The 20936-nt window shown below is 42.5% G+C and overlaps 1 protein-coding gene across 5 annotated transcripts in view; it reads right to left on the bottom strand.

Moving 5' to 3' along the window:
- LOC110533610 (protein KIBRA) overlaps positions 1-20708 on the bottom strand; it is a 50105-nt gene extending 29397 nt beyond the window's left edge. For 3 of the 5 annotated variants that reach the window (XR_016483641.1, XM_021617997.3, XM_090186307.1), the window contains exons 1-9: positions 20221-20708; positions 19495-19658; positions 13817-13926; positions 13404-13607; positions 12916-12992; positions 11917-11996; positions 10752-10881; positions 980-1129; positions 695-765 (exon numbers count right to left, since the gene is read on the bottom strand). Coding sequence is in view for 4 of the 5 variants with exons in the window: in XM_021617997.3 (XP_021473672.3) it covers positions 695-765; positions 980-1129; positions 10752-10881; positions 11917-11996; positions 12916-12992; positions 13404-13607; positions 13817-13926; positions 19495-19658; positions 20221-20223 (989 nt within the window). In the remaining variant the exon portion in view is untranslated. Of the gene's footprint in view, positions 1-694; positions 766-979; positions 1130-10751; positions 10882-11916; positions 11997-12915; positions 12993-13403; positions 13608-13816; positions 13927-19494; positions 19989-20220 lie in introns of those variants that run through there. The other 2 variants (XM_090186308.1, XM_021617999.3) reach the window with 2 other exon arrangements.
- Positions 20709-20936: the final 228 nt, after the last annotated feature.

Here is a 20936-nt window from a genome sequence, read left to right as displayed (position 1 = left end):
GTCTGGGGCGGTGTGTCACAGCATCATCGGACTGAGCTTATTGTCATTGCAGGCAATCTCAAAGCTGTGCGTTGCAGGGAAGTTGCATCCACCTCCCTCATGTGGTACCCTTCCTGCAGGCTCATCCTGACATGACCCTCCAGCATTACAATGCCACCAGCCATACTGCTCGTTCGGTTCGTGATTTCCTGTAAGACAGGAATGTCAGTGTTCTGCCATGGCCAGCGAAGAGCCCGGATCTCAATCCCATTGAGCACGTCTGGGACCTGTTGGATCGGAGGGTGAGGGCTAGGGCCATTCCACCCAGAAATGTCTGGGAACTTGCAGGTGCCTTGGTGGAAAAGTGGGGTAACATCTCACAGCAAGAACTGGCAAATCTGGTGCAGTCCTTGAGGAGGAGATGCACTGCAGTACTTAATGCAGCTGGTGGCCACACCAGATACTGACTGTTACATTTGATTTTGACCCCCCTTTGTTCAGGGACACATTATTCCATTTTTGTTAGTCACATGTCTGTGGAACTTGTTCCATTTGTCTCAGTTGTTGAATCTTATGTTCATACAAATATTTACACATGTTAAGTTTGCTGAAAATAAACACAGTTGACAGTAAGAGGACGTTACTTTTTTTGCTGAGTTTATATATAGACTGATGGGTTGTGTTGAGAATGAGTCATCTGGGTTACACAAGTTACCTTCTATTTGCTTCTTCATACTTCAGGCTCAGTCGCACCTTCTCTGCCAAGTTGTTGGTGTTGGTCACAAACTATATCAAACAAAAATCAAGGTGTGTGACAAAGCTACATTCTGATCAATTAGTGACGCAACCAGTGCATTGTAACCTTGTTCCTGTTCATTAGGGCACACCAAAAGGAAACATTTTGAGACGGAAAATTAAAACAAAGCATTTCCTATTGGACAAGTCCAGGTATTCCCTCACAATTTCAGTCTATTGTCTTCCCCCCCCCCCCCCCGCTCACCTCAGCAGGTATGTTGGTCTGGGATCCGGCTTCGGAGTAGAGGCGGGGGATGTACAGCTCAGAGTTGGCCAGGGAGGGGCTGCTGCCCCACAGGTCAGACTGAGAACCCACCGAGTCCAACTGGAAGCCATCCTTAAGCACTGCTAGTTTCTACAGGGAGAGGAGACCGACACATACAGGTTTAACAAAATCAGAGATAGTGAAATCAAAATGGAATAGTATGTTTTATGTCCTGTGCTGCGTGTCTTACATTCACAAAGCTCCTATCCTTTGGTATAAATCTATAACACATTTCATCATCATAGAGATAGGCAGTTACCTTTATCTCTGTCTAAAAGGAAACACCAACATAAAGTGTCTTAATATGGTGTTGGGCCACCATGAACCAGAACAGTTTCAATGCACCGTGGTTTAGATTCTACAAGGGTCTGGAACTCTATTGTAGGGATGCAACACCATTCTTCCACAATACATTCCATAACTTGGTGTTTTGTTAATGGTGGTGCAAAACACTGTCTCAGTCGCCACTTCAAAATATTCAATTGGGTTGAAGCCTGGTGACTGACATGGCATACATAATTGTCATATTTATCAAACCATTCAGTGCCCTGTGGATGGGGGCATTGTCATGCTATAACCATGGTACCCAAAATAATGGCCTGCCCTAGATTTTTATACATGACCCTAAGCATGATGGGATGTTAATTTATTAATTATTTCAGGAACCACACCTGTGTGGAAGCACCTACTTTCAATATACTTTGTTTCCCCCAAATACTCATGCGTTTCAATATTTTGCAGATACTTGTAGACAAGTACTGTACATTGCATAAAGATGTGTTTTTGAAATGGGAAACCTTTTTGAAACAGTGGCCAAAAACAGTAACCTACTTTTAAATCTGTGCTGGTCTTTAAGGTTGTTGATAGATTTCATACATGGCTCAGCGCTGAAGCATGGAGTGGAATAAACCTTATCTTGACTATTGTAAACAAGTAGAAACAGCAAAGAAGACAGCCACCGAGGCTCCCCTTGGACATAATGCTGACTGAGTAGGGCAAGCTTCATAGAGTACAGTGATACGATTGTGAATGGTCAGAATAATACACTGAAATATAAGCAACATGTAAAGTGTTTGTCTCATGAGCTGAAATTAAAGATCCCAGAACTTGTCCATACTCACAAATAGCTTATTTCTCAAAAAACGTGCACAAATTTGTTTACATCCCTTTTAGTGAGCATTTCTTCTTGTCAAAATAATCCAACCACCTGACAAGTGTGGCATATCAAGAAGCTGATTAAACAGCATGATCATTACACAGGTGAACCTTGAGCTGGGGACAAGAAAAGGCCACTCTAAAATGTACAGATTTGTCACACAACACAATGCCACAGACAACTCAAGTTGAGGGAGCGTGAATTGGCATGCTGACTGCAGGAATGTCCACTAGAGCTGTTGCCAGGGAATTGAATGTTAATTTCTCTACCATAAGATGCCTCCGTCGTTAAGAGAATTTGGCATTAAGTCCAACCGGCATCACAACCACATCGCCAGCCCAGGACCTCCACAGCCGGCTTCTTCACCTGCAACATTGTCTGAGACCAGCCAATCATGTGAAATGCATTTCAATTGCCCGATTTCCTTATATGAACTGTAACTCAGTAAAATCATTCCAAATTGTTGCATGTTGCATTTTATACACACACAACGTTCATCAGTCTACCTTATGGGACTTCGATAAATGCCGAAAATAGCCAATCAAAATAAACGTTCTACCACAGTGACCATGTTTTTTTTGTGGCGCATATTTGATTCCGAGTTCGGACATACAGTGCCATTGGAAAGTATTCAGACCTCTTAACTTTTTCCACATTTTGTAACAGCCTTATTCTAAAATGCATTGTTTTTTTCCCCCTCATCAAATCTACACATTTTTTTTTTCACCTTTATTTAACCAGGTAGGCTAGTTGAGAACAAGTTCTCATTTGCAACTGCGACCTGGCCAAGATAAAGCATAGCAGTGTGAACAGACAACACAGAGTTACACATGGAGTAAACAATTAACAAGTCAATAACACAGTAGGATTTTTTTTTATATACAGTGCCTTGCGAAAGTATTCGGCCCCCTTGAACTTTGCGACCTTTTGCCACATTTCAGGCTTCAAACATAAAGATATAAAACTGTATTTTTTTTGTGAAGAATCAACAACAAGTGGGACACAATCATGAAGTGGAACGACATTTATTGGATATTTCAAACTTTTTTAACAAATCAAAAACTGAAAAACTGAAAAATTATTCAGCCCCTTTACTTTCAGTGCAGCAAACTCTCTCCAGAAGTTCAGTGAGGATCTCTGAATGATCCAATGTTGACCTAAATGACTAATGATGATAAATACAATCCACCTGTGTGTAATCAAGTCTCCGTATAAATGCACCTGCACTGTGATAGTCTCAGAGGTCCGTTAAAAGCGCAGAGAGCATCATGAAGAACAAGGAACACACCAGGCAGGTCCGAGATACTGTTGTGAAGAAGTTTAAAGCCGGATTTGGATACAAAAATATTTCCCAAGCTTTAAACATCCCAAGGAGCACTGTGCAAGCAATAATATTGAAATGGAAGGAGTATCAGACCACTGCAAATCTACCAAGACCTGGCCGTCCCTCTAAACTTTCAGCTCATACAAGGAGAAGACTGATCAGAGATGCAGCCAAGAGGCCCATGATCACTCTGGATGAACTGCAGAGATCTACAGCTGAGGTGGGAGACTCTGTCCATAGGACAACAATCAGTCAAATCTGGCCTTTATGGAAGAGTGGCAAGAAGAAAGCCATTTCTTAAAGATATCCATAAAAAGTGTTGTTTAAAGTTTGCCACAAGCCACCTGGGAGACACACCAAACATGTGGAAGAAGGTGCTCTGGTCAGATGAAACCAAAATTGAACTTTTTGGCAACAATGCAAAACGTTATGTTTGGCGTAAAAGCAACACAGCTCATCACCCTGAACACACCATGCCCACTGTCAAACATGGTGGTGGCAGCATCATGGTTTGGGCCTGCTTTTCTTCAGCAGGGACAGGGAAGATGGTTAAAATTGATGGGAAGATGTATGGAGCCAAATACAGGACCATTCTGGAAGAAAACCTGATGGAGTCTGCAAAAGACCTGAGACTGGGACGGAGATTTGTCTTCCAACAAGACAATGATCCAAAACATAAAGCAAAATCTACAATGGAATGGTTCAAAAATAAACATATCCAGGTGTTAGAATGGCCAAGTCAAAGTCCAGACCTGAATCCAATAGAGAATCTGTGGAAAGAACTGAAAACTGCTGTTCACAAATGCTCTCCATCCAACCTCACTGAGCTCGAGCTGTTTTGCAAGGAGGAATGGGAAAAAATGTCAGTCTCTCGATGTGCAAAACTGATAGAAACATACCCCAAGCGACTTACAGCTGTAATCGCAGCAAAAGGTGGCGCTACAAAGTATTAACTTAAGGGGGCTGAATAATTTTGCACGCCCAATTTTTCAGTTTTTGATTTGTTAAAAAAGTTTGAAATATCCAATAAATGTCGTTCCACTTCATGATTGTGTCCCACTTGTTGTTGATTCTTCACAAAAAAATACAGTTTTATATCTTTATGTTTGAAGCCTGAAATGTGGCAAAAGGTCGCAAAGTTCAAGGGGGCCGAATACTTTCGCGAGGCACTGTATATATGTATATATATATATATATATATATATATATATATATATATATATATATATATATATATATATATATATATATATATATATATATATATATATATATATATATATATATATAATTTTTTGGGGGGTGGGCTATTTACCGATAGACTACGTACAGCGGCAGCGATCGGTTAGCTGCTCAGATAGCAGATGTTTGAAGTTGGTGAGGGAGATAAAAGTCTCCAACTTCAGCGATTTTTGCAATTCGTTCCAGTCACAGGCAGCAGAGAACTGGAACGAAAGGCGGCCAAATGACAAGCATAATGACAAGCAAAAACAGATGTTTTAACATTTTGCTAATTTATTACAAATTTAAAACTGAAATAACACATTTACATAAGTATTCAGACCCTTTACTCAGTACTTTGTTGAAGCACTTTTCAGGTCTCTGAAGAGATGTTCGATCGGGTAGCACGCGCTCCAGCAGGTGTATCTCACTGATCATCCCTAAAGCCAACACCTCATTTGGCCGCCTTTCGTTCCAGTTCTCTGCTGCCTGTGACTGGAACGAATTGCAAAAATCGCTGAAGTTGGAGACTTTGTGTGGTCTTGGCTTTGTGCTTAGGGTTGTTGTCCTGTTTGAACGTGAACCTTCGCTCCAGTCAGAGGTTCTAAGCGCTCTGGAGCAGGTTTTTATCAAGGATCTCTCTGTACTTTGCGCAGTTCAACTTACCCTCGATCCTGGACTAGTCTCCCAGTCCCTGCCGATGAAAAACATCCCCAGAGCATGATGCTGCTACCACCATGCTTCACCGTAGGGATGGTGCCTGGTTTCCTCCAGATGTGAAGCTTGGAATACAGGCCAAAGAGTTCAATACTGGTTTCATCAGACCAGAGAATCTTGTTTCTCATGGTCTGAGAGTCTTTAGGTGCCTTTTGGCAAGCTCCAAGCGGGCTGTCTTTTACTGAAGTGGCTTCCATCTGGCCACTCTACCTTAAAGGCCTGATTGGTAGAGTGCTGCAGAGATGGGAGAAACTTCCAGAAGGACAACCATCTCCACAGGAGGAACTCTAGAGCTCTGTCAGTGACCATCAGATTCTTGGTCACCTCCCTGACCAATGTCTTTCTCCCCCGATTGCTCAGTTTGGCCAGCTCTAGGAAGAGTCTTGGTGGTTCCAAACTAGTTTCATTTAAGAATGATGGAGGCTACTGTGTTTTTGGGGACCTTCAACGCTGCAGACATGTTTTGGTACCTTTCCCCAGATCTGTGCCTCACCACAATCGTTTCTCAGAGCTCTACGGACAATTCCTTTGACCTCATGGCTTGGTTTTTGCTCTGACATGCACTGTCAACTGTGGGACCTTACATAGAGGTGTGTGCCTTTCTAAATCATGTCCAATCAATTGAATTTAGCACAGGTGGGCTCCAATCAAGTTGTAGAAACATCAAGGATGATCAATGGAAACAGGATGCACCGGAGTTCAATTTTGAGTTTCATAGCAAAGGGTCTGAATACTTATATAAATAAGGTATGTTTATTTTTTTAATACATTTGCAAAATATCTACAAACCAGTTTTTGCTTAGTCATTATAGGGTATTGTGTGTAGATTGCTGAGGAAAAACATTTAAATCCATTTTAGAATAAGGCTGTAACAAACAAAATGTTGAAAAAGTAAAGGGGTCTGAATACTTTCCGAAGGTAACGTATACTCTACATCACCAGAAGTACATCTCAACATCTCAATCCAAAATCATGGACATGAATATGTAGTTGGTCCCCCATTTGCTGCTTAACAACCTCCACTCCTTCTAGGAAGGCTTTCCACTAGATATTGGAACATTGCTGTGGGGACTTGCTTCCACACAGCCACAAAAGCATAGTGAGGTCGGGCACTGATGTTGGGCGATTAGGCCAGGCTCGCAGTCAAAATTAAATTTCATCCCAAAGGTGTTTGATGGGGTTGAGGCCAGGGCTCTGTGCAAGCCAGTCAAGTTCTTCCACACAGATCTCGATAAACCATTTCTTTATTCGCCTCGCTTTGTGCACAGGGGCACGGTCATGCTGAAACAGGAAAGGGCCTTCCCCAAACTATTGCCACAAAGTTGGAAGCACAGAACCGTCTAGATTTCCCTTCACTGGAACTAAGGGGCCTAGCCCAAAGCATGAAAAACAGCCCCAGAGCATTATTCCTCCTCCACCAAACTTTATAGTTGGCACTATGCATTTCGGGCAGGTAGTGTTCTCCTGGCATCCGCCAAACCCAGATTCGTCCGTCGGACTGGCAGATGGTGGAGCGTAATTAATCACTTCAGAAAACGTGTTTCCACTGCTCCAGAGGCCAATGGAGCTTTACACAATTCCAGCCGACACTTGGCATTCCGCATGGAAACCCACTTCATGAAGCTCCCGATGAACAGTTCTTCTGCTGACATTTCTTCCAGATGCAGTTTGGAACTCAGTAGGGAGTGTTGCAGAGGACAGAAGATTTTTACGCGCTTTGCGCTTCAGCACTTGGAGGTCCCACTCCTAGCCGTTTCCACTTCACAATAACAGCACTTACAGTTGACCAGAGTAGCTCTAGCTGGGCAGAAATTTGACCAAATGACTTGTTGGAAAGGTGGCATCCTATGACGATGCCACGTTGAAAGCCACTGAGCTCTTTGGTACAGGCCATTCTACTGACAATGTTTGTCTATGAGGATTGCATGGCTGTGTGCTCGATTTTTTAAAATTTTTTACACTTGTCAGTAAGGGATGTGGCTGAAATAACAGAATCCAATAATTTGAAGGGGTTTCCACATACTTTAGGCCATGTAGTGTAAAGTTTATATGTGAAACCAATTTCTATAGATGCACACTTTGTTCTTCTGAAATCACTTCGGTCGCGCAAAAGGAGGAAGTTCGTGCTAGAACATGTGCGGATCAAATACACCGCTTTCACGCTGATTAAGGCGATTGCTCAGAAAATCAGGTGTTTTAATCGGCATATGCTTACTTAAAATATGACCTTACGCCGATTAAGATAAGCAAAGTAAGGTGTTTACATGACTAATGCCATAATTCGTCTACTGCCACAATCAGTTTAATATCTAATTATATGATCATGTAAATGTACTCACACACTGCAGTCAGACAGACACTGCAAGGCCAACACACATACAACTGAACTGTCAGTGGCAGAAGGCTGAGGAGGTGAGGCATCCCAGTGGGGGGGGGGGGGGGGATCATGGGGGCTATGCATTATTAAACACAACCCAGCCCCTATTAACTAACAAACACGTTGTTGTTTTCTACAGCTGCTATATATATATATATATATATATATATATCACACACATACAGTGCCTTGCGAAAGTATTCGGCCCCCTTGAACTTTGTGACCTTTTGCCACATTTCAGGCTTCAAACATAAAGATATAAAACTGTATTTTTTTGTGAAGAATCAACAACAAGTGGGACACAATCATGAAGTGGAACGACATTTATTGGATATTTCAAACTTTTTTAACAAATCAAAAACTGAAAAATTGTGCGTGCAAAATTATTCAGCTCCCTTAAGTTAATACTTTGTAGCGCCACCTTTTGCTGCGATTACAGCTGTAAGTCGCTTGGGGTATGTCTCTATCAGTTTTGCACATCGAGAGACTGAAATTTTTTCCCATTCCTCCTTGCAAAACAGCTCAAGCTCAGTGAGGTTGGATGGAGAGCATTTGTGAACAGCAGTTTTCAGTTCTTTCCACAGATTCTCGATTGGATTCAGGTCTGGACTTTGACTTGGCCATTCTAACACCTGGATATGTTTATTTTTGAACCATTCCATTGTAGATTTTGCTTTATGTTTTGGATCATTGTCTTGTTGGAAGACAAATCTCCGTCCCAGTCTCAGGTCTTTTGCAGACTCCATCAGGTTTTCTTCCAGAATGGTCCTGTATTTGGCTCCATCCATCTTCCCATCAATTTTAACCATCTTCCCTGTCCCTGCTGAAGAAAAGCAGGCCCAAACCATGATGCTGCCACCACCATGTTTGACAGTGGGGATGGTGTGTTCAGCTGTGTTGTTTTTACGCCAAACATAACGTTTTGCATTGTTGCCAAAAAGTTCAATTTTGGTTTCATCTGACCAGAGCATCTTCTTCCACATGTTTGGTGTGTCTCCCAGGTGGCTTGTGGCAAACTTTAAACAACACTTTTTATGGATATCTTTAAGAAATGGCTTTCTTCTTGCCACTCTTCCACAAAGGCCAGATTTGTGCAATATATGACTGATTGTTGTCCTATGGACAGAGTCTCCCACCTCAGCTGTAGATCTCTGCAGTTCATCCAGAGTGATCATGGGCCTCTTGGCTGCATCTCTTATCAGTCTTCTCCTTGTATGAGCTGAAAGTTTAGAGGGACGGCCTGGTCTTGGTAGATTTGCAGTGGTCTGATACTCCTTCCTTTTCAATATTATCGCTTGCACAGTGCTCCTTGGGATGTTTAAAGCTTGGGAAATCTTTTTGTATCCAAATCCGGCTTTAAACTTCTTCACAACAGTATCTCGGACCTGCCAGGTGTGTTCCTTGTTCTTCATGATGCTCTCTGCGCTTTTAACGGACCTCTGAGACTATCACAGTGCAGGTGCATTTATACGGAGACTTGATTACACACAGGTGGATTGTATTTATCATCATTAGTCATTTAGGTCAACATTGGATCATTCAGAGATCCTCACTGAACTTCTGGAGAGAGTTTGCTGCACTGAAAGTAAAGGGGCTGAATAATTTTGCACGCCCAATTTTTCAGTTTTTGATTTGTTAAAAAAGTTTGAAATATCCAATAAATGTCGTTCCACTTCATGATTGTGTCCCACTTGTTGTTGATTCTTCACAAAAAAAATACAGTTTTATATGTTTATGTTTGAAGCCTGAAATGTGGCAAAAGGTTGCAAAGTTCAAGGGGGACGAAAACTTTCGCAAGGCACTGTATATACACACACACACACGTCCCACCCCACATTTCCTAAGCGGAGTTGGGAGCATGAAGTAGGCAGGCGAATACCACCCACGCACTCCTCTGTCTCAGCTTCTAAGTCTCAGCCTGCTGGTGCATCATTGACTGAGCAGCAAAGTCATGGCAGGAATATGTATGAGTCTGTTCGTCTGCCGAGGGGACGCAGGGACATGAGGGGAGACGGAGAAGTTGCAGGGGAGAGAGGAAAAGAGGGAGGGTGATGCCCCAGCGGAGGGAAAACTGAGCAGTGTGAGACGAAGAGGTATCCATCTACCAGAGACTGAGAGATTGTGCGTTCCTGGTGCAACTCGGGCAGTCATTGCTGCCATCCTGTACCCGCCCCGTAGGTGTGATGTTTAGATGTACCGATCCTGTTCAGGTGTTGTTACATGTGGTCTGCCACTGAGGACGATCAGCTGTCCGTCCTGTAGTGCCGTCTTAGGCGTCTCACAGTACGGACATTGCAATGTATTGCCCTGGCCACATCTGCAGTCCTCATGCCTCCTTGCAGCATGCCTAAGGCACGTTCACGCAGATGAGCAGGGACCCTGGGCATCTTTCTTTTGATGTTTTTCAGAGTCCGTAGAAAGGCCTCTTTAGTGTCCTAAATTTTCATAACTGACCTTAATTGCCTACCGTCTGTAAGCTGTTTGTGTCTTAACGACCGTTCCACAGGTGCATGTTCATTCATTGTTTATAGTTCATTGAACAAGCATGGGAAACTGTGAAGTTATTTGGATCTTTACGAATTATCTTTGGCCAGGGTCCTGAAAAGGGGACGTTTCTTTTTTTGCTGAGTTTCTCTCTGCACACAACACCTGACCGCCATCCCATCTTATCCATTCACCAACCCCTCTCCCTCCCTCATCCCCCGCTCCTCCCATCAAATCAATGTTTATTTGTCACGTGCGGCAAATACAACACGTGTAGACCTTACAGTGAAATGCTTACTTACAGACCCTAACCAACAGTGCAATTTAAGTTTTAAAAAAAAAGGTATTAGGTAAACAATAGATAGGTAAAGAAAAAAATGAGTGAAAATAACAGTAGCGGTGGCTATATACAGGTGGTACCGTCACTGCTTACCTGCATGAGCTCCTGTTTCTCCTTCTCCCCGGAGCTGATGGCGTCCCGGATGGACTTGACCTCGTTCAGGGTGGCCTGCTCATCGTGAAGCTTGACACCGTAAGGCACGCTGGACACCTTGTGGTCGATCCTGGAGGGAGGCACACGGTGGAAACAAATCAGAGAGAGTTATTAAACAGTCTTGAAATAGTACACCTGAAGATGTGCTATCTGAGTTGTACATTTTTGCTCTCAGATTATTATTCTATAGTTTGTTGAAGAGGGATGTTGTTTACAAAAACACGTTTCATTTTCACTATGATAATCCTACTGTGCCACTTTCAAACCATCCTGATCTAATCTAGACAGGAGTGACCAATAAGAAACTATGGATCCATTACAGGAGTCAAACTGGATTTAAAGGGCCACAGGTGTAGAGAGAGAGGAAAGAGCCCGTCAGCGACACAGGGAGAGAGACCATCCATTAGTGGCGGCAGCAGCATATATGTAAAGCCAGTCATCAGCAAGTCATGCGTGCAGCAGAACAACAGGTCTTTCCACATTCTTCCAAGAGCAAAGGAGGGCGGGAGGGTGCATGCGAGGGAGGGGAGCAGCACTCCTCCATTACAGGCCAAGGAGAACTAGAACAAATGAAGCCTCTGTAAGCCTTTTCCACCTGGCTGTTAGAATAGATCCTCTTATTCTATTTCAGTCTTATGTTTTTAAAGATCCTAAGGTATTTTCTTTGGGAAAGGAGAGTTTAGGACTGACATAGGATGTTAGTGTGTTAGTATATTATTTTTGTTTCATGAGGGTTGGTAAATGTCTTTGATATCAAATGAAGGTCACGGAAGAATGGATCGGAATCCAATAGAACCACTATGTATCTTGTCGTTCATTTTTCCACAACACACATTGTAGAAGCCACACATCAGGCACTCCAAGAGAATTGTGTTTCGCAGGCAAAAATAGGGATATTTGACCCTTTTGAAGGTCATGCTTGAAATTACCATTGGAATCACTGTCTATGTAAATGGCAGCGAGTTGCCATTTCGACTATAGTGAGATGTGAGGGCCTCGAGGTTGTTGATGTGTTGACAACTGGAATCTTTCTGCAACTGTATGGAAAAAGCAGAAGCCTACTACTATGAAGTGTGATTGTGTAATGAGGTTGGGTTGCACTTACTCTTTCAGCGTTTCAAAGCCCTGCTCTTTGTACTGCAACTCTTGTTTCATGCAGGCTAGGTCTCTCTTCAGCTTATTCACCTAAAGGAGACAAACACACAGGACTATAGTTATTTCACTGAAATGAAAAATGTCCAGGTCAAAATAGTATTGATTACTGGGAATATGATAATATTCAGCATATTCACCTGAGAGAAACACACAGTATACATTTACTGAAATAAAACATGTCCAGTTGCAATACAATTGATTATTTGGCTATATTTGGGAACAGCTGATTCAAATAGAACCGATCGTGTTTGTTCCTTGCAGAAAAATAATTAGGATATAACTGATAATGCACCTGATCGTATCTAATATGATTAAATATGATATGATTAAAACAAAACATTTACTTATTGTACTTTTATGAAATGTGGGGGGGGGGGGGGGGGGGGGGGAATCGACAAATAATCCAACAGTGTATTACTGTTACACAACACCAACTGGCAGCTCTGGGAAGCGTCCCAAAATTGTACCCTATGTAGTACACTGCTTTTGACCAGAGTCCTATGGTCCCTGGTCAAAAGTAGTACACTATATAGGGAATAAGGTGCCATTTGGGACACAAGCCTGGGTGCAGTTCTCAGACAAAGATGTCACTTACACACATTCCTCCTTTACAATGAGAAAGAGAGTTGGACACTCAGTCACTTAGCAACAGCCCATTGGACTAAGCCTATTTCATGCACTAATGTCTGCTTAGGGATGAGAATTAAGCCCCAACAGAAGACTTAAGAACATATGGGTATACACATCCATTCCTAATGTGACTGAACACAAGTAATGCAGGCCATAAATAAAGTACAGAGACGGTGTAAATAACAGTGTTTTTGTACTACTTACAAAAATGTTTTATAGTACTACTGATATTGATTACTGCATTGTTGGGAAAGCGCATGCAACAAAGGCATTTCATTGTACTTGTGAACGTGATAAACTTGAAAGAGTGGTTTCTTACCCTACTTTTGGAAGTGACAATCTCGGCTTTGAGGATTTCTGGGTCATATTTACTGCTGGAGGATGATCTGGAATTCACTGCGGGAGATCAGATGAGAGGGTGAGCCGGGGCGTTATCTAATCCTCTACATCGCTTTATTCAACTTCAAGGCCCTTCTCATCAATTCCCTACGTATTATCAAAGTACTTTAAATCACCACTTCAAGTCTGAGGAACAACAGAGGATTACGCTTAGGAATGGAGTCAAGTTAAGTATTGTAGCGTGTATTAAAACTTTATTTTAAATGTTTTATAACTGACAACTTGAGTAAACTATGATGAGCTGCAATTCTATGATCAAATTTATTTGCACCTACCCAACAGAGATGTCAAACGCTTTGCATCACTCAGAAGACTAAAAGACTATCACTCTAGTTCTCTTCCCCATTGCCACCTAGCCCCTTCGGTCACCCAATAACCCTGTCTCCCCTGGCTTGTCCCGGTCCTTACAGCTGGTCTGGGAGGTGGACCTGTCCCTCCAGGCGTTGTTGAGCTGAAGGTACTCTTGCTGGGCCAGGCGCAGGCGCTGCTCCTTCACCTGGTAAATCTCCTTCTGGGCGCTCAGCGCATCCTTGGCCACGTCCAGGTACTCCCGCAGCATGACCTCCTGCTCCCGCTGCCACTGGGCCCGCGGGTCCTCCAGCTGAGTGCTCTCTGATGGGGGAAGAGAAGGGGATGAGGAAAGACGGATCAATTGGAGAGGACAGGGAGACCGAACATAAGAAACAAGAATGGATGAGATAATATTTTTTGCTAATCACAATTTTGGATCATGATTTGACCAGTCATGTTTTTCCCACAAATGTGTGATGAATATGGGTGCAGGAAGCTTTAGTTATGGAGTATTGTATATCTGGACTCACTTGTGTTATGATCCACATAGTAGGCCCCGACATTGGGGTCGTAGGCCTCCTCCCAACCCACAGGCAGCTCATCTCCAATGCAGTCAGCAAATGTCAGAGGTTTAGTCTGCCTGAAAAATCACACACAAGAAACAGTCAACTGATGGTAAGAATTAGAGAGGTGTCACAGCAAAAGTAAAATTAGGATGACCATGCCAAGATACAGTGCCTTGCGAAAGTTTTCGGCCCCCTTGAACTTTGCGACCTTTTGCCACATTTCAGGCTTCAAACATAAAGATATAAAACTGTATTTTTTTGTGAAGAATCAACAACAAGTGGGACACAATCATGAAGTGGAACGACATTTATTGGATATTTCAAACTTTTTTAACAAATCAAAAACTGAAAAATTGGGCGTGCAAATTTATTCAGCCCCTTTACTTTCAGTGCAGCAAACTCTCTCCAGAAGTTCAGTGAGGATCTCTGAATGATCCAATGTTGACCTAAATGACTAATGATGGTAAATACAATCCACCTGTGTGTAATCAAGTCTCCGTATAAATGCACCTGCACTGTGATAGTCTCAGAGGTCCGTTAAAAGCGCAGAGAGCATCATGAAGAACAAGGAACACACCAGGCAGGTCCGAGATACTGTTGTGAAGAAGTTTAAAGCCGGATTTGGATACAAAAAGATTTCCCAAGCTTTAAACATCCCAAGGAGCACTGTGCAAGCGATAATATTGAAATGGAAGGAGTATCAGACCACTGCAAATCTACCAAGACCAGGCCGTCCCTCTAAACTTTCAGCTCATACAAGGAGAAGACTGATCAGAGATGCAGCCAAGAGGCCCATGATCACTCTGGATGAACTGCAGAGATCTACAGCTGAGGTGGGAGACTCTGTCCATAGGACAACAATCAGTCGTATATTGCACAAATCTGGCCTTTATGGAAGAGTGGCAAGAAGAAAGCCATTTCTTAAAGATATCCATAAAAAGTGTTGTTTAAAGTTTGCCACAAGCCTCTGGGAGACACACCAAACATGTGGAAGAAGGTGCTCTGGTCAGATGAAACCAAAATTGAACTTTTTGGCAACAATGCAAAATGTTATGTTTGGCGTAAAAGCAACACAGCTCATCACCCTGAACACACCATCCCCACTGTCAAACATGGTGGTGGCAGCATCATGGTTTGGGCCTGCTTTTCTTCAGCAGGGACAGGGAAGATGGTTAAAATTGATGGGAAGATGGATGGAGCCAAATACAGGACCATTCTGGAAGAAAACCTGATGGAGTCTGCAAAAGACCTGAGACTGGGACGGAGATTTGTCTTCCAACAAGACAATGATCCAAAACATAAAGCAAAATCTACAATGGAATGGTTCAAAAATAAACATATCCAGGTGTTAGAATGGCCAAGTCAAAGTCCAGACCTGAATCCAATCGAGAATCTGTGGAAAGAACTGAAAACTGCTGTTCACAAATGCTCTCCATCCAACCTCACTGAGCTCGAGGTGTTTTGCAAGGAGGAATGGGAAAAAATGTCAGTCTCTCGATGTGCAAAACTGATAGAGACATACCCCAAGCGACTTACAGCTGTAATCGCAGCAAAAGGTGGCGCTACAAAGTATTAACTTAAGGGGGCTGAATAATTTTGCACGCCCAATTTTTCAGTTTTTGATTTGTTAAAAAAGTTTGAAATATCCAATAAATGTCGTTCCACTTCATGATTGTGTCCCACTTGTTGTTGATTCTTCACAAAAAAATACAGTTTTATATCTTTATGTTTGAAGCCTGAAATGTGGCAAAAGGTCGCAAAGTTCAAGGGGGCCGAATACTTTCACAAGGCACTGTAGTGGGCCATCCAGAGTATATGTCAAGATAGATAATTTGGTTGTCACGGGGGGGCTACCACCATTGCTGTGTGTGTGTGTGTCTCTCTGTCTCTAATAGGGGGGGGGGGGGTCTAGTTAGAATGGGTCGCTATTCACCTCTGGCTTGCAAAGCACAATAGCCGGAAGCTGGGGCCTGGCATTCCACAAGTAGCGTTAACACATCGCCTGGAGGTTTCTGAGGCAACCAATCCAGGCCTTCCAACACAAGGCCAGAGTTCTGGATCACAGGGGACCCAGGAGGACCTCAGTGGCCACCACACACAAAGCACCTCAAAGCACTCACCAACAGGACCAATGTGCTAACGAAAAAAGTTAAGGGGCCTATTTGCTGAGTAACGGTCCAAAAATCAGCCTCTCTGGGTCTTTGCATTAGCTGATTTGGATAGGCTATGGTTGTCTTTTCCATGCTGCTCTAACTTGGCACAACCAAGATCACAATTGAATCCTAATTCTTCGCATAGCTCCTATAATATAAAACCCTGTGCTAAAGGACAGAATACAAATTATGCTAATGTTAACATTTTTGACAGAGTTATCAGCAGCAAAGCCGGCATGTACACTTTTAGGAAAATAGGTGTTATCTAGAACCTAAAGGGGTTATTCGGCTGTCCCCTTAGGTAGAGGGTTCTCCCTGGAACCCAAAAGTGTTCTCCTATGGGGACATCCAAAGAACCCTTTTGGAAGCCTTTTTTCTAAGAGTATAAGAAAACTTGTCTTAGTCTTTTGTTCAAACTCTTTTCTGCAGACTGAAGATATTACCATCCTCACAGAGCCTTTTGTTCAGGGTGAAACCGAACAGGTTCCTTTTTCACTTTATGAATAATTAAAAAGGGCCAGCAAAGACCCCCTTAGCCCCATTCTAAATGTATCTCTCAGAGGAAAAGGCTTTGTTGAAAACAAACACATATCCCCCAAAAGCTGGCTGCTGCTGCAGGGTCCTTTGAGTGACCGTGTGCGCATCGTATTATTTGATTAATTCCACTGTAGCTGTCCTCTCACCCCTGCAAATCCAACCCTTAAATCACTCTGAGCTGATGGCCCAACTCATCATCATTTCCCTCCGAGTAGAGCTGACTCACTGTCTCATTCGACCAACCAGAGGGCTTTAAATAGGCCCAGAGCATAGCGTGAGGCACTCACTGGTTGTTCATTGGAATGCAAGACCTCTTCCAGTCTGTCTGAAGAGGACGACACCAGGCTAGACATCTCTTCATCTCTTCAGACGGTGAAGAATCTTAAATAACACATTTTTGGGTAGTGAGTGACACACCTAAGACTACTATAATTGTCTTTTGTGACCCACAAGATAAAATAAATTCTGTTTCTTTACAGCGTTATCCATAAACTGTGTGATCCAGGAAAGACCAGCCATAACCACACATTAGGAAAGCACTCCCCTGGAGGGCAGGGTTGATCAACATTCTATTTTTGTTGAACTGTGTGAGATCCTTACAATACTGGTTGTGGGCCTATATAGCGAGAGCGGCTTTCTGAGGCCCTAGTTGATGATTCTACAGGTTTAACCTCTAGCTAAGTGTTTCACACAAAGACCGGGGGTCTGGCATTTCCTGGTGAGTAGCAGTATTACAAGTTAGTTGAGTGAATGTCGGTGGTGAAAAACAATAGGCAGGTTCGCAAACAAAGTCAAACACCCTGGCCCATGCCCTAACGCAAAGCGACAAAGCGTGCAGCCGAATGCAAACATGCGGGAGCATAACTGAGTCAGAGACTTTCAGTCAAAGCACGATACATTCCTCAAGTCAAATTTATGAGGCTCCAACCTACATTTCATAGCGCTCAAGGTCCAACAATGAAGTAGAGCTGCTAGTTGCTTCAGCTCCCCCCTGGCAACGGCTCAGTATCTGGGAGATAACATTCCATTCACCTGACAGAATGGGTTGGGTGCGTCACCATGAGGGTGGATAAACAATATGGCTGGCTGAGGTATGCGAATGCAGCCAAGAGATACTGACATGGCAGGGGCTCATTAGATGCATGTATGCATGCATACTGAAAAAATGTATAAAACGCAAGATACAACATTTTGAAAAATTTCACTGAGTTAGTTCATATAAGGAAATTATTATATTGGGAGCCAAGCCCACCCACTGGGTAGCTAGGCCCAGCCAATAAAAATGAGTTTGAGGCAACACATTATCCACCAATAGGGCTGCCCAGTCTAACGGGAATTCAATATCATGATCAGGAGGCAGCAGGTAGCCTAGTGGTTAGAGCGTTGGACTAGTAACTGAAAGATTGCAAGATCGAATCCCCAAGCTGACAAGGTAGAAAAAATAAAATTGTTCTGCCTCTGAACAAGGCAGTTAACCCACTGTTCCTAGGATGCTAGGCTGTCTTCCTAGGCTGTGGATCCTAGGCCATCATTGAAAATATGAATGTGTTCTTAACTGACTTGCCTAGTTAAATAAAGGTAAAAACATAACTCTGCATCAGCTGTTTCTTAGCAAGGCCACAGTAATGTCCTAGTGCTTAACTGCAGTGGAAAGAGATGTGAAAGTCCAATGACAGTTTTGGGCCAGTATGGATGTCAGGTTATTTCAGTCCGAGTCCACTAATTTGAGAATGACTGGCTCATCTCAGATTTAGTATTCTGGGCTGGCTTCATTCTACTGTGCCCCAACAGACCAGTGAACAGTTTAGGAGATGGGCCTATGAAGTACAGTAGACAGCCTGTCACTGTAAATGTTCCTCACTTGACTTAACCCCTCACCTCCCATTGTTGTCGTTGTTGTAAAGAAATGCATGCATGACTCCAGAAATGGAGAGGTTATACATGAATCCATTCCGGTACTGACACTGGTTTCCACATGCTAGTTACAAGTTTTCAGGGCCTCATGCTGCATTTTGACCCTGTGCACCTTGGCAAGCAGTGAAATGGATTTTAAATCATCCGTCTTTACTTTACCAGCCTCTGTGCTCAACCCTCCTCAGCTGTGCGTTTTAGGAATGTCTGTTAAGGTTTGTTCTTGCCATCTTTTTCTTGCTTCTACCAAGCCAACCTGTGGCAATTCACCAGGGAGGTGGGCAGATTGGTGGCCTTGTGACTGTCATGTTCTTGGTCTTATAATGAGGACTGCAATAATGACAGCCACCAAGGGAAAACAGGACTGGCTTTTGACACAAAGCCTATTTTCAAATCTTGCAATATAATATTAAAGCCTATCCTTATCCTAAAACAAAGCAGAATAAAACTATAAAAACTCCCATAATCTCAAGCATTCCAGAATTAAGCTTTTAAAGAGATTTTGTGTCAAAGTCTGGGGGGACTCAAGTAACTGGTAAAATTATATTAGTTCCAGTCTATGGTTGACAGTGTGTTTCTGTACAAATTAATTTCCCTCTCATGACGCCCTTCTAAGCACTGCATGCTTTGTACTGTAAATGGGGTCCACCCTATGTTCCGTTAATACCCACTGAACCAAATGTAATCAAAATTGGCACAAATGCGTATTGTCCGAAAAATTTGTATTGTAATAAAATTTGGCCTTGTTTGGGGACAAAGATCATTAGAATAATACCCAGTGTGCTTTGCAAGTGTTCATTTTCACATAATATTTGTCATATAGCAGATGCTTTTATCACAACATAGTGCCATCACACTTGACACCAATGGAGTACATTTGGGGTGATAGCTGCTATAAAAATGGTATAGAAAAGTATTTTGAAATTGTGTAACTTAATACAAAGTGCATTGCATTCAGGCCAGTGAAATACAAATTACACAAAATACTCTAAAGTAATTGAAAGACTTAGACCCCCCCCCCCCCCAAATATAATACCATACCTGTCTCTTGGATCAATCCAACTAGTAGCGTGTTTGATGTGGTCGATGAAGTAGACTTTCCCGTCAAAATCCCGGGCTTCTTCCCAACCCTCTGGTAGTGGTAACTCCTTCCTTGGCATGTCAGACGAGTCTCCATGTAATTTTCTCTGCAAGTCCTCTAAATTCTATTGAAGGTAAACAATGTCTTGTGTGAAGCATCTTAAAATCCCAAATCTGAAAACCATCACTTGGTTCCAATTCCCAAATTCTGGATTGTGTGCGTGTTGGACTACGTGATAATCCATAACGTCTCGCAGTGCATGTTCTCAGTACGAGTAGAAATGTTTGCCAAACAGTGGTAATTTCCTTAATGAAACAATCTTTCCAGTACAGATGAGCAAATGATTTCTCTGCAGAATAAAAAGGTTATTTTGTAGCCGTTATCTCAGCTCAGTAACAATGTTACAACCATGGTCACATTGGAATTGAGAGTGGTGAGAGAAATCCTAATGTGCATTTGAAATCGTTGTTCAAGGTTTGTGTTCGTCTATATATAATACATTGTAGAACATAACGAAAACGTAACGTTAATTATAACTTTTCAAACGGGTTGTCCAATGCATGGCAATTGTGTCGGGGCAGTTTGACTCCTTTTGGGATATTCAGATTAACCGAAAAGTGCATTTGAAGTCTGCAAATCCAGCCAAGATTTTTAGTATGTGTAAAAAGGTTACAACAATGTCTCACCATTCAACAATAAGCTTTTCTTAAATATTTTAGAGCTCTTTTCGTTCACTGGCCACCATGTTTAGTTAGCGAGAACGATGCTAACCAGTCAGCTAGCAAGTAACCCTCTCGTGCGCTACCCAAAAATTACCCCGTTCCACAGAATTGAGATGCAGTGATCTTCACATTCACGGTAAATGTTCCTGCAAAATTCCAATAAATCCTCATTGAAGTTGTTTACTTGTAATCGTTTGTTACTTAAAGGGGCAGCAGTCTCTCCTCCAGAGTACTGCTTGCCGCGGTCAGTCGTGAAGGCTCGCGATGCTGTTGAATGACGTCATACAGGTGTTTCTCTGCCCTGTGCCATACATTTTATTCTACCAAATGTTTCCTACAATATGAATGTTTTTTTCTGGTTTTAAATGTGGAATAATGTGTAACGCTTACGTCATAAATGACGGACACACACGAGACAATTAAATACTTTGCTTGGTGATAAATGTTGCTCTGTGTTTGTTAGTTCTACTTCATGAGGCAAACTTCTGAGACAAGTGCACGACGCCCTCCCATGGACAGTTTTTGACACTGTTCACTCTAGGTTACAAATATTTATTTTAATCATTTCAAACACAACTGGAAATGTCTTATTCATTATAGGCCGTTAAATATTATGAATTCCAGTCCGAAGTAAAACAAAATCTGTGTAGTACATTGCACTTTATGTGAAATATTTTGGC

Source organism: Oncorhynchus mykiss, chromosome 10, assembly GCF_057628025.1.
Source record: "Oncorhynchus mykiss isolate SJ-2025 chromosome 10, ASM5762802v1, whole genome shotgun sequence".
NCBI classification, from domain to species: Eukaryota; Metazoa; Chordata; class Actinopteri; order Salmoniformes; family Salmonidae; genus Oncorhynchus; species Oncorhynchus mykiss.
Note: the sequence above shows the minus strand (reverse complement) of the source record. Positions and strands in the feature narration are given on the sequence as shown.